Source organism: Haliaeetus albicilla, chromosome 17 (genome assembly GCF_947461875.1).
Source record: "Haliaeetus albicilla chromosome 17, bHalAlb1.1, whole genome shotgun sequence".
NCBI lineage: Eukaryota > Metazoa > Chordata > Aves > Accipitriformes > Accipitridae > Haliaeetus > Haliaeetus albicilla.
The window spans coordinates 4,188,075-4,202,204 of record NC_091499.1 but is presented as its reverse complement, the minus strand read 5'-3'; the positions used below and the strand labels follow the sequence as shown (position 1 = coordinate 4,202,204).

At 37.4% G+C, this 14,130-nt stretch overlaps 1 protein-coding gene across 1 annotated transcript in view; it reads left to right on the top strand.

The window, feature by feature from the left end:
- LMBRD1 (LMBR1 domain containing 1) overlaps window positions 1–14,130 on the top strand; it is an 83,857-nt gene that overhangs the window by 55,060 nt on the left and 14,667 nt on the right. Inside the window, exons 10-14 of the mRNA XM_069804591.1 lie at window positions 2,506–2,570; window positions 3,346–3,448; window positions 4,618–4,722; window positions 5,959–6,108; window positions 12,999–13,074. Of these exons, the coding sequence (XP_069660692.1) occupies window positions 2,506–2,570; window positions 3,346–3,448; window positions 4,618–4,722; window positions 5,959–6,108; window positions 12,999–13,074 (499 nt within the window). The remainder of the gene's footprint in view (window positions 1–2,505; window positions 2,571–3,345; window positions 3,449–4,617; window positions 4,723–5,958; window positions 6,109–12,998; window positions 13,075–14,130) is intronic.

The following is a 14,130-nucleotide window of genomic DNA, read 5'->3' as shown; positions in this document are numbered from 1 at the left end:
AACATCTGTTTCCTGTATGGCTAATACCTAGTGGGAGTTTGCTGTGGAGAGGTAAAATCTTAATACACTTAAATATGTGGAAATATGTGAGTTAGTAGTTGGTATCAGTCTCTAAATCTATACCTAATAAGGCCTACATAATTTGAGCTGTTTTATAAGCGATGTTCTAATACTCTGTTTGAGTTTGCAGATGGAAGCTTGTCTTGAGAATTTAATGAACAATAATAGCATTGTAACTCTGAATATCTTTAATGAGCAGCTGTAATAAAGTTCTTAACCTTTTCAAGATGGCTGTGTGCCAAGTTTTAAGGTTAGTAAAAAAAATTAAACTATGAAACTCCCTCATTCATATGGAAGACCATGCATTGCGTTCCTGCATATAGAATTTGGAAATAAGTCTGTCTAGGTTGTCTCAAGCCTAGCAATTTGAAAACAATAATGTTTTGGGAAGTTCAGCACGCTTACCCCAACATATTCCGTGACTATGGTTTCTGGGAAAATACAGTGAACCTGTTGGAGCTGTAACTGAATGGGTTTGCTATCTGGGCTCACTTTTGTATGTCATCCCCTAAGCCCCCCCAAAGAGAAGACTGTGAGAGAGAAAACCTGCCAAAGAATTGTAGAATAACTTCCTGAACTAGCTTGTAGCCCAGGAAAAATAACAGGAGGTGTTCTTGTCGAGGACAGCTTGGAGAATTAAGTCCCTGGCTCAAGTGCTGTGTTTGGTAGGCATAATAAAAACACTTTCCTGTGTTCTTAATTAAGATCATAAGGAACAACCTTATTTCTCTGAATCTACTGGATTCAGACCATTCATAGAAGAACTGAAAGAAATGAAGCCACCTTTCAAAGAAGGTGGCTGCTTCCTCCAAAGATAAAAATGAGAAGGAAATAGGGACTACGGAATGTACAGGTATCAGAATATTACTTTTGGTTCTCTACACTTGCTGTTAAGTTGCCTGAATTCCTCCAGTTTAAAATAAACTCAAACTTTTCATACTCTGACTATATTCAGGGACTAAATTGTTTAGCTCTTTAAGATGTTAGCTTATTTTAATCTAGTCCTTAAAACATGAAAAACCTGAATGTGCAAAACCAGCTTAACTGCTGATATGGTTGGTCTACAAAATCTTCGCTTACTCCTGGTAAACTTAGTTTAGTGTTTCATATCCTGCCTTGGATTAGCCAAGAAGTTCTGTTCTTATTTCGTATCTCAGGAATTCTGTATTAGTGTGCAAAAGCTTACAAAAAAACCTGCTATTGCTGATTTTAAAAACAATAGCAGTATTTCATTTAATTATAGTGGTCCTTAAAAAATTTTTACCTGTACTTACCTATGCTTATGACTTGCTGGCTAAATAACCACAGCTGTTACACTTTTTTGGGGTTTCAAATTCTTGAATGCACTCCCAAGGAAGATTGTGGGGCCAATGACTTGCCTAGTGCAGCTAAAGGGGTATGGAAGGTCTTTTAGAATCTTTTCCAGAAGAGAGGCCTTTATCTGGTGGTAGTGATGTGGTCATAGTAATCTCATCTTACTTTAATCACTTGTGGATAGGTGGTGTTTTAGAATAATAGTATTTAAGTAGAACTCACCTAGATTTTCTTGAAACTCAAGTATTTTTCCTACTACCTTAGTATTATTTATAAGCATTTTATATTTTTTCTAGTCCGTTCTCAAGTCTTCACATCACTTCAGAGTTAAATCTCTAGGTGACTTAAACCTTTGTGTCAAAATACTTTGTGAAGTTGATGATTTCTATAACTTGAACCTTGAAAATTGCTTTGAAATACTCAATGCGGATGAGTAACTGAGATGACTTGCAGGCAGAAGCAAGAAAAAGGTAGACCTGGTATTTGGGCTTGGCGACTTGAGTTTTAAATCGCTCCCTCCAAGTGATTTGCTTATTGAGTGTTTGAGTAGCACTACAGAAGGGAGCGCTCTCATTCAGGAAAGGTGAGATGTTTCATGTAAGTTGTTCACAGGTTGCCTCCTGTTGGAAGGTGAGCATGCAGGCATGGTGGCTAAGGGAAACAAACTCTAATTTCCCTTAATTAAACCCACATGCATGTATACAGTTAAGGTTTTCCATATAATATAGCAAGTACAGGTTGTACCTTCTGCTACATGCTGTGTTCATTTGAGATAACATCTCATCTGTGTTCCTAATGTCACTTTTGACTTACAGGTAGACTTCTGTATTGTACTGTAGCACGTGATGTACTTCTAATGCTTCATCCTGAGCTTAGTGTATTCAACAGGCAAAGAGGTGGTTTTCATCTCAGACAATCAACTTTTCAAACGGTTGACATAAACCCTGTTTGACAGAGTAAACTTTTTGTTGGCACTTCTCTATAGTATTTACCGAAAAGTTACTGTTTCGAGTGTGTTTGAGCTCTGAGGTGGTCCAAGATCATTAGTCCTTTATTGAAACTTTAGACAAGTCTTCATTTGTATCAACTGCAATCACTTTCAGTTAAGTTGTAATAAATTTTTACTTCTAGATTGTGTGGGGAGTATTCTTCATCATAGTGGCACTGCTCTTCACTGTCTCTCTGTTCTTGTCAAAGTAAGTAAATTTCAGCATTTTCCTGAACAACTTAAACTACATAGTTTCTGCTCTTATGTCAAAATTGGGGGTGGTTTGCTTCAAGAGTCATCCCACTTCTTTTTCTATGCTATGTTTCTGTAATTAAAGCTGCATTTCTCATTATAATAGTATATATTGAAAGTAAGCAAAATGTGATAAAACAGATTGAAAAAAGGACACGGTTCAGCTTGATTGACTGCGTGCTGCTGAAAAGTTCTGATTCAGCAGAGAAATTAAGCGTATATGTTAAGGAAGTTTAATTCAGACTACAGAAGTATTCTGATTGCTTGAATGAATCTTAATGCATGTAGGTACTTCTTGGGCTAGGTACCAGGTGCTTAAACTCTTGCAGTAAATGACTTGTATAATCCATTATGATGTGTATTACATTGTAATTGTTTCATGGTGTTGAAAGCAATATAGCCAGCTGCAAATCTGGTGGATTTCAGTGAAGATTGACACTAACCAGAGGTCTCAAATGTTGGCATTTTTAGTTTTTCAGACAGGGCAAATAAGCTCTATGACCCAACCTAGGGAAAAGCTAAAATGCCAAGGAGATGCAGAAATCAATATACCTTTTCATAGGACAAGTGCAATGAGTGTGGTAAAAGAAAGCTTGTGTCTATATAGATATGAAAAAGCTGTTAGTCTCTGGGCTTAGTTCAGCTTTTTTTGAGCTGCTCTTTTAAATTAAACTGAAGACAAAGCTCTGGGAGAGCTGTAGTACTTACCCAGTTTTTCTTAATTACTGCAGTTTGGACAAAGCTCTGCATTCGGCTGGTTTCGACTCAGGATTTATAATTTTAGGAACTAATCTGACCAATCCATTGAATATGCTGTTACCTATTCTTCAAACAGTAAGTAAAAAATTGGTGATCTACATATGTAAGGATGTTCCCCTCTGTTTTCTGGTGAGCTATCAAAAGGCAAACTATGCTCCCCAATTAATTCATTAAAATGAAACTGTCTAGATGTTTATTCTGTAAAAGCCAGGCAACTTCCTTGTTAACAATCTTTTAGTTATTAGATACTGATAGGAAAATCTTGGGTGGATGGAAGCCAGTTGTTGGAGGAGGGTAGTGCTTGAAACTAACTTTCACCTGGTGAGAATGTAGTGGCAATGAAGAATGACATCACTTGTAGTTATCATGGACTTTCTCCCATGCCCTAGCTACACTCTAGTTGTTTGTGTACTTGATAGTTTATGGCCTTTAAGTGAGATAAATGCACTTTTTCACTTTTTAATATATTTATTGCACCTTGAAAAATATACTATACTCTGTGCAGTTATGTATGTTATAGTAAAGCATTAGTCTTTGAAACAGACCCTACATAAGAACAAACATCTGTTTAACTTCAGTAGGGTTGGAAGGCAACAAGGCCACGTACAAATTTGGCAATCAGTCATAGGTAAGCTAAGAAAAAGAAAAGCCTTAATGTAAGCTAGTGCTTTATTCTCCCCTAGTTGAGTTCTTTCCATATTCTTGGTGTAATGGGTTGGCACAATGCATTGCTTCCCCATGGTTTCTAAAACTATTGAACGCCTAAGTTTGCAGTTTACTGAGAAAAGTAGTGTTCAGCAACAGTATTATCTCAAGCTGTTATTAATGCATATAAAACTTGATTTTTATATTTATGAATTTGTATGCAAATCGGAAATATTCACAAATAGAATGCCTATACAGTCCTAAAATGATTGTTACCACTGCAGACTTTCTTTTAAGTGTACTCTCAGAACAGAATTAAGTATTTCTTGGCCTAAAACTGTATAACACTTCAAAATTAAGGCAAGTTTTAAATTAAGAAAAATCATCCATTGCTTTCCCAGAATTATTGTATAAGTTCTATTAGCAGCAGGCCATATTAGCTGTATTTGGAGCCAGCTACGTAAAACTTTTAGAGGGAAGGACTCTTACTACCTCAGATGCTATAAGTAGAAACTAGGTATTTAGATTGAAGTGGGGGAAGAGCTTGTTTTCTAGTTTGAACATTTTCTTTTTTTTAACTGCTTGTGTTCTTGTTTTAGGTTTTTCCACTGGATTATATTCTTATTACAACTATTGTTATGTACTTTATCTTCACTTCAATGGCAGGGATTCGAAATATGGGTATATGGTTCTTCTGGATAAGGGTAAATATGAATTAAGAGTTTAGCTTATAATAGTAAGATGTTTAACAAATGTGTGACAATGAATATATTTAATAAATAGCTATTATTTACGTACTGCTTCGTAAGTACTGCATGTTGCAAACAGCATTGTATGTCTAATGAGTGTTAGAAGCCTATTGTACAGTTCTCACTGCTTTTGAAAGGCGTTCTGGTTTTGCTAAGTTATCAGACCAAAACTGATGTTTTAGTTTAAGCAATACGGTCAGCTGACTCAAGTGTTTAATCAGTGGCACTCTGGCTTCTGACTTTTCTAAGTTAAAGCCATATAATTCTGATATACTGGAAGTATTAATGAATTTTATGGTCAAAATCTGAAATGTGCATGCTTGAGTTGCTTTTTAGGTGGTAAGCAAGTTTATGTAGCTTGGTAAGAGATAGAACAGTACAGTGATGATATGGTATATCTAAATATGATGCAAATTAATATGTTACAGTATTTGAAAAAGCAGCTTTGTATCCAACAGTATGTCATTTGTGCCTGTGATGCTTGGTTAAATATTTCCCTGCTTCTGTGCCTACTTTCCCTTTAATACTGTCACCCTTTTGTGTGGTGTCACCCCAAAATTGTGCATGGTGACCTTGAGTCCTTGTAATGAGTTGTGAGATTGGCTGTTGGTTTTGGTCTTCCATCTTTTACCCTTCAGCTGCCAGCTTTTTTACCCTAATATGGTACTCAGGTTGAGCCTTTGGGAGTTACAGAATGGAGTGGTATCTACAGGGTAACAACAAGGGATTATATCATTCTCTGCAGTGTGAAGTGGAAAAGATGCCACCATATGGTGTCCAAATTTTCTCAGAGCCTTGGGAATACTCTCTCATAGCTTCCTCCATGATAGATGACACCGCACCTTGACTGAAGGGCGTAAAACTCCTTGAAAAACCAAGGCACAGCTTGTTACCAGTGACAAGCAACACCATTTAAATCATGCTAGTAACTGCATGCTTATAAATGTTCTGGGTTATTAATACAAACAACAATTAATTTGGTTAAATAGCTGTGCTTTGAAATTCAGGTAAATACACCTGAAAACCTGCTTTGGCTTATTGGAATTAAGTTGCCAGAGGATAGTTTTAGCAGCCTCCCATTTCTGTCAGCAGAATTAAAACTGTTACTTGAATTAAAGAGGATTTTAAATGTCTTCAGGGAAAAAAAGAGGTTTTCATTATGTTAATATTAGTACATTTTCTGTTTTTTAGCTTTATAAAATCAGGAGAGGAAAAACTCGACCTCAAGCACTCTTGTTTCTCTGCATGATACTTCTGTTGATAGTTCTTCATACAAGTTATATGATCTACAGTCTTGCCCCTCAGTATGTAATGTATGGAAGCCAAAAATACCTGGTACAGGTGAGATGTAAGACTTGGGGGGGGGGGGGGAGTCTTACTTTCTGTATCAAAAGTGTACTGTTTACAGCAACTTTTAAAGCCAGGCCCATTCTCAATTTTGAAGACTCTTTGTAGCCAGGTTTTTTAACTACTAGTAGGTCTCTTGATAATACACTAGCCAGAAAATGGTTGTACTATATATAACACAAATTAATTCCTAGATAATCTTCAGACAGTGTAAAACTTTGAGTATTGCTTTACTACGTTTGATAAAACAGCTGCTAGCTTCCACTAGATTTTGTACTGGCACTCTTAGGTTGCTGAGTGACTGCAGCGAGGATTAGTTTTAGTGTGTAAGGCTGTCTATAGACTGAAAGCAATGTGGTTGTTCTGCAGTTGATAGTTTTTATGTGTATATTTGTGGGAAATGACAAAGATAACTTGGTACAGTAGAGGATAATAATCAGAATGAAGCGGAGTATGTGCTGATTGATTACATTTCAGACACTTTGGACTGTCCAACTTCATGAGACTCATTGCAGTTCTTGTTCTATAAAATCTTCTCCAGGATTAAGTAGTTAACATTAGTCTCTGCTTTTGTTATTGCACTTTTGTGTACTTCAACATTTTGGGGTTTTTTGAAGTCTTTCATCTTCTGTACCTGAAGGCTTTAGTTCTTGTATTTCATCTTAGTTTGAGTGGAGCCCTGAATATTTATGGGGAAGTTCAAAGGTACACATAATAAGCATTTGGAGAGGTTTTATGGACAGCTGTTTACCAAGATCTGGTATCCTACAGACAAAGCAATTGAGCCAGAGTGGTTGGGAGAAGGGATGTAAATGAGACCAAAGTAACTGAGTGTTGCTTTGAGCATTTGGAATACTTGTTTTCCAGAAAGCTGTGCTTCTGGGAGGAAAACACACTGCTTTAAAAAAACCAGTCACTCACCAAGCTTCTTCAGCCAAAAATATTTAGTAAAATGTGTAACTTATCACTATCAATTCTTTCAGTTTAAACAGAGTAGACACAGAATATTTTGAACAAAAAAATTACAAGGAGAAATTGAAGTTGAAGTAGCATAAACATGCTAGAGAAGAAGACCCTGATCAACTTAAACGTGCTGGGTGGATGTGTTAGAATTGTCACTGCAGGAAGTGGAGGATTCAATAAATGCTACTTTTCTGCTGTCTTTATATCTAAATTGTGTCTGGTAATGGGAGGCTGGTCATCCTGATATCAATCCAAGCACAATAATAGAATCACTGTAGAGGACTTGAATATTTGGTGTTTGGAAAGCTTAATGCATTTGTATTAGATTTTATGCTAGGTATAACTAATACAAAATAAACATGCTTAGGCATCTATAAATTGGCTCACATTGTCAGAATTAGGGCAATAGCAGCAAGAAACTAAGCTAAAAATCATTTTAGGGAAGTGGTTTGCTTCTATGCTGTGTTTCATAGAACTCCTGGCATGATTACTTTGTAGCCCAGAACACCTTATAGCTATATGTGAATTAGTTATGAGCTCAAGTCCCTGCAAAAGGCAGTTTGTTGGTTGGTTGTTTTGGTTTGGTTTTTTTTTTATATTGTGGACTGATTGTATGTCTCTAATTATAGTGTAGAACCATTGTGGGTGGAAGGGTGGGAAGGACAATTTCATTAAGGATCCTACCAAGCTAGTCTTTAAGCCTTTCAGTGACCTGAAAATGAGTCCTTCATGATAAAGCTTGCAGATAACATGGAAGATTGAAGAGAAAAGCAGAGACTGTAGCTAGCAGTTTGTTTTGCTTTATGGATAAAATGTGTGTATATTGAGGGGGGCAGAAAGATTGGGACTTAAACACTTGCATGCTAGCTGTTTATGACAAATAGTATCTGAAAATAGATAAATATTTCATAATGAAAAGGGTCAAGAGAATGGAGCACAGCAGAAGGGTGGCTCTTATGTCATTCAAACAGCTATTGAAATACAATTCTGGTCAGCACTGCAAGAAGGGTTAGCTGGAATGGTTGAGTAGAGCTACAACTCTTCATTTTTAAGGAATAAAAAACCATTATGGCTGAGATGGACATCCTGGGTCTTTAGCTTTTTAAGTCCCATTTTAGAGAGCTGTGTTTAAAGTGCATAAAGTAACCTGGGTAGAGACTTTTTATTGTTAAGATAACATGAAGCATAAAGAGTATGTGGGTCAAATACATCTGGACTTTTCTGGCATACCAAGTAAATACATTCTGAAAGATTCTTTGAGAGGATGTTGTCTGAAAACCTTGTATCAGACACATTTTCTGTGTCTGACTAGCCTGATAACTGGATGTTAAACTTTTGTGTTTTGAAATGAGGAGAGATGACTGGGAATTAAGAGGTGCAACAGATTTTTCTGCGGATGTTGGCAATGAAGAGGTTCTTAAGAGTTATGAATTGGTTGTTATGGAGCTGAGGAGTAGCCAGGAACATATGCAGGAACTGGGCAAGTGAAATACATTTTGGGCATATGGCAAGCTTCCTGAAGATGGAAGCTGTATGCACCAGTTTGCTTGGACAGTCTACATGGTCATTGTTCGTACACACCACAGTCAATTTCATCATTTAAAGTAACACCACTGGTAACACTGCATAGAACCAAGCAATAAATAAGCAATATTCCAAGTCAGCTTAGTGGTGGATGAGTAGGCTGATAAGCATGTATGTCAGAATCTGGTGGCTCATGAAGACAGTGTGTAAAAGGAGCACTTCCCCCTTTTCTTTGCTCTACAGTAATTCCCAATCTAGTAACGTGTCAAACTGATTTGTAATCCAAATCTGTAGTGATGCATTAGACAGGTTAGAAACCTGTTTGAATCTTGAACTGGTTCCTTTGGAGACTGTTACTCTTGAACGAGACCTTTTAACTTTGAAGTGCTGTCGACTTTTCCTGATAATTGAATATGTGTAGAAAAACGGAGCTCTTGTGAGGCTATTAATGTTAGCTAGAGCTGGGCTGCTTTCTTTATTTAACTCTTTGACCAATGGAGTGTTCAAACCATGTGTCCCCAATTAATCAAAAGTGTCTTCAGCTATGATGTCTGTAGGAAACTTCTGAAAGTTTCTTTTGGATACTGTGCCCTTACCAACTGAGGCTTTAGTCAACTTGCATAGCTCTTCAAACACTGAGGAATGCTTGGTTTCATCTCTTAAGACAACCTTTGTAACATCTGCTAAACAGCCGTGAGTCTCTTTATAGCCTTTCACAAAGGTGAAGAGTTCTGTCCACATCCAGGCCACCTTCTCAGCTTTGTAGCAAAAACATAACTTTGCCCATACTTGAAGTGTAATTGCTATTTCTGTTCAATCAGGCCAGGTCTTTTTCCATTTGTCTGAAAGATAGACCAGTGCTTGCTGATGTTTCTACCTAGTGGACCTGTAAGACTTGACTGGCCCAGACAGAAACTAGAAGGCCAGCATTTGCTTGCTGTAAGTGACAATGATACTTTTCCCTGGTTGAGGGCCAGAGCAGCAGCAGTCACTTTCCTTCCTCAGCCTTCACATAGACAATTTGGAGGAGTGGAGCTAAGCTGCAGGACACTGAGTGTCTCCATTGTTATCAGCAGGAATTCAGAAGTATCCTTTAAATGGCCAGAAAGTATCCCTTAGATGGCCAAGTGTGCAAACAGATCCTTTTACGTTCTTGATTCTGAACATAAGCAGGAACAAATTATGTAAGTAATAGGCCGTAACCTAACCCTTTATATGATAGCTTGCTATTTTAAGTGTCCAAAACGTGTCAGCTCCTTGAAGCACAGACACTGAGTTACTGTACTTGGGTTTGTCTCTTGCTTGTCCTTGAGGCATCCTGCTTTCAGCTCTGGACTGGATGTGATAACTGGAACACTAGAGTTTTACTCTGACAACACTCATACTAAAAATGTCTGAGACTTGAGTGCTCTATTGCATAACGCCAAGTAAATTATTTTGAGGAATTGTTCTGTAGACACATCTCTGCTGTCACTTCTGCATCTTTTCCGTGTCCAGTCATTTTCTGTGCCCTGCAGGGCAAAAGGGGCTCTACTTCAAGTGTATGTATGCTAATACAGAAGTGCTGAGATGACAGCATTAAGGGCAAAGCTGTCCTACATTTTCTGGGAAATCAGCGCAACTTGGGTGCCTCTGAAGTGCCTGCATACGAATGCATGCAGCAGGGGAAACAAAGAAGGAGTTAGAAGTTTGCATGCAGTTTCAGGTTTCCACTCTCACTGGGATCAGAGACATGGTGAAATAGCTCACATGGCTGGGGTGCTACCATGGCTAGGTGCGGGCTCTAAGATTGACAGGCTGGCGTGGCCCATAGGGAGAGTTGACCTTTATGTGAGAGAGCAGAGGAATGCCTGGAGTTTTGCCTTGGGATGAGCGAGCCAGCTAAGTGCTTCTGGGTTAGGGTTAGAGGGCAGATTAGCATGGGTGATACGCTCTGCTGCAGGCGCCTGATCAGGAAGATGATCCCTGAAAATACCTCTAAGTAGCTTCATGTTCACAGTCCCTGGTCCTCATAGGAGGCTTGAGCCACCCAGGTATCTGCTGGAAGAGCAACACAGTTGAGCCCAAGCAATCCAGGAGGCTTCTGGAGTATACTGGTGACAACTTCCTGACACAGGCAGTTGAGGAGCTGAAATAGGGAGATGCTGTCTTGGACCTGGTGCTGAAAACATGGAAGAAGTGATCAAGGGCAGTCTTGGCTACAGTGAGTATGAGATGGTAGAAATTCAGAATCCTAAGAGGAGAGAATAGGGCAAATAGTAGGATCGCAACCCTGGACTCGGGAGCAGATTTTGGCCTGTTCAGGGACTACTTGGAAGAGATGTAGAAACCATGCATGTAGAAACCAATTCTGTGCTGGCAAAGGTGTGATTTTTTTTTTTTTTCTTTAATGTCTTTCACTAGATGAAGTGATACTGAACTCTTGCTGAGTCTTGCCATAAGTATTGTTAGGTTTTAGTTAACCCTTTAGTATAAGTAATAACTTCCAACTTACTACTTGTCTGTGTGAGTTAGCTTTGTGCCAGACTACTTTAGCTTTGTTTAATACTTGTGTAGTTTGCTTTGTGTAATACTACTTATATACTAAAGAATCTTAAATTTGAATGTTAGAAATTCTAGCTACATAAAAACGAAAATGGTGTTTAGCTAATGGAGTTAATGAGATTACTATTCCTCTTAGCATGGCAAATGTGGTTCTTAGTTTTTATTAGGAAGGGTTAATACTATGACATGCTTTACATCTCTCTTTTGGAATACTTTTTTTTCATATCTGTTTTGTGAAAAGGTAGAAAACTTTCAGTGGACCTTTACAAAGTTTTGCCTTGTGTAGGAGAAAAGGGATTGCTAGCAAAGAAGAGGCTGATCTGATGACTTTAGGGTACACCCCAGTGTCTTGAGCTTGTGGAAAGCATTTGGAGTTGAATCTGGATATGTCAGAGGCCTTAAATTATAGGAGTGTCTATGGAGTACAAGAATGATATCAAACCTGGGAAAAAGCGAAGATGTTATCAAAGGAAACCTGCAAGTCTAGCTATTGTTGTGTGTTGTATTTTAAATTTCTACTGTTTAAAAATTAAAATGAACAAAGATAAGGAAGACAATTTTGAAGTGGCAAGATTGAGATTGTTCTGTGCTTTTTGTATGCCCTTCTATAATTGTACAATATATAATGCTGTTTTTTTGAAAGAAGCACTTTCTATGAGCAGTGTAAGCTGTAATGGTGACAGCCAGTTGGAATACCTCCTGGAGGTGGACTACTGCTACATGTACAGTGAATAATTGAAATTTCATGTCTTCTGTTCTTATCCTATTGTTTCTATCTACACATTGTCCTCTTACCTCTGGTTCCACTTCAGTTCCTAATTCTTGTGCCTACTCGTACTCTTTTCGCATCTGTTTCTTCTAAGGCAGTAATGGTCTCCACGCTTCTATGTGTTTTGTATGAGCAGCTAACTGAATTTCATACAAACTGCTGCTTTTTAGGATAGGCACTTGGTTGTTTCTCCTGAATGTTCGGAGTGAAAGCTGAAGTTACTTAATATTGTTAAACTTTGTCAATTAAGTTGTCAGAGAAACATTTAGTCTTATGTGCCAGCTTGTACTGATTTCTGGTAGATTTTAAGGGACATGATTTCTTCAACCTGAAGGAGAAAAGGTGTTGACCCTTACTGATTTTTTTCAGAGGGCTTCCTGTTTAGGAAATCATGAGGGTGAAAGTAAGTACAGTAGATAGAGACCCTTTGAAGTGAATTAGTGTATGAAGAAATCAATGTAGTACAAAGGATTTGCATTAGACTCTGCTAAAATTATTCACTGATTATTCAAAAGTAAGTATGGTACATAAAGAATTCATGTAGTCTCTGAAAGGGTCAGTTGACCAAATATTTGAGAAATTTAAACAGAAATATTTGGGTTTTCAATATTCACTTCAGCACAATTTGTCTTCCTCTGCTCTGGCTTTTAAGTATATCAGATACTATCATCTAGCTTTTAGACCAGTAGTAAACTGTATTAGGTATCGTTATGCAAGCCTAATACTTCTGTGGTGTCTTCATCACCAAAGTTGAATTCCAAATTAATTTTATGCACAATTAAAAGGTTTAATTTCAGAGATGAAGTTTTTATTTTTCATGAGTCTTTGAAAAGAGCACAAGCTATTAATTTTTCCTAAATGAAAGCTTATTTAGAAATGTTCACCTTGTACCACTTACAGCCTACTCTGCCTATAGTGTTCAAAACCAATCTTAATCCTTTTGAATATTGTAAGAGGTTTGTCAAAGCCTTTTTTATAAAATTAATAATTTATTGAGAGATGTGTTTGTTTCAGGGGCTATTATTGTGTATGAAAGAATATTGCTGGTAGACTAGTGTACTAATTTTCTGTATTTATAATGCAGAGTAATAAAACTACTGATGGTCAGCCAAGGAATGTGACATTTGTATCTAAAGAATGTGATGCAGATGCACCTGAAGGTAAGAAGTTCCTTTCTTGTATTACCTATATGATATGCACATGCTCAGCTGTAATAAGCAGCTCAATCTCTTCATGGCTTTGATTTGCTTTAGTCTAATACAAAGCTTTGATGCGTAGGTATGTCCAGAAAACAGCTTGCTTAAAGCTTATTTAATTCATATGAAGAAATAGCTATTTTTAGTAGAAACCATGTGTAACAATGTATTCTATTACCTTTAAACATCTCCCATTTGCTTTAAGGTGTTTCTAGAAGACCTTAAAAATAAACCCTAGCTGGTGAATAGTTGTCACTTCAGTGCATATGTTTGTCATCCAAACATACAGAGAAGTATTCTATTAAATTTCATAGTGTACTCAGGAAACCTAAGATCTGAACTTCTCAGTGCAACTTCACAGATAAGAGAATTCTGCAGTTTGTAGTAAGGTGTAAATATGGGCTGTTCCATGAACAATACCGGTGGAAATAGATGTCCCAGGCTATTTTCCTGTAATCCTGTTACTCTTAATTTATCATTTCCTAAAACATCCAGTATGACTCTTGCTCATCTGTGTTATTAACTATCCCTTTTTGGTCAGTTACTTGGGCAGGAGCTGTATTGTGGATATTCTGGAGCTGTGAGTAGTGATTAGCAAGAAGATGGATAATTGTGGAGCTTTCCTTGACTTTCCATCTATGTAGGCCTTAATGTTGAATTTTTTTGGAATGGTAATGTTTTAATTAGTCTTTATTCCTATATGAATCTTGGCTAAAGCTGGGAATGAGTTTTAGCATGGTTTCATTAAAAAACAAGCTAATTGAATTTGTGCTGGATTTGTTTTTTTCTTTTACAAAGTTGCCTTTCCCTTCCTTTTCCTCTGCATATAAACAATTTTTGTACAGTTTGAATTGCACTAGTCATTGCTGTACTGATATTGCTCTTTGAGGTCACCGTCAATTTTATTGATTGCTTTGGTCTCTTGTTGAAAAAAATTGATCTTGGCAAAAGATTTATGGCCTTCAGGATGGTCCAGATTTTTTCAGGCTGAAGCTCTCAATTGTTCTCACTCTGGCAAAC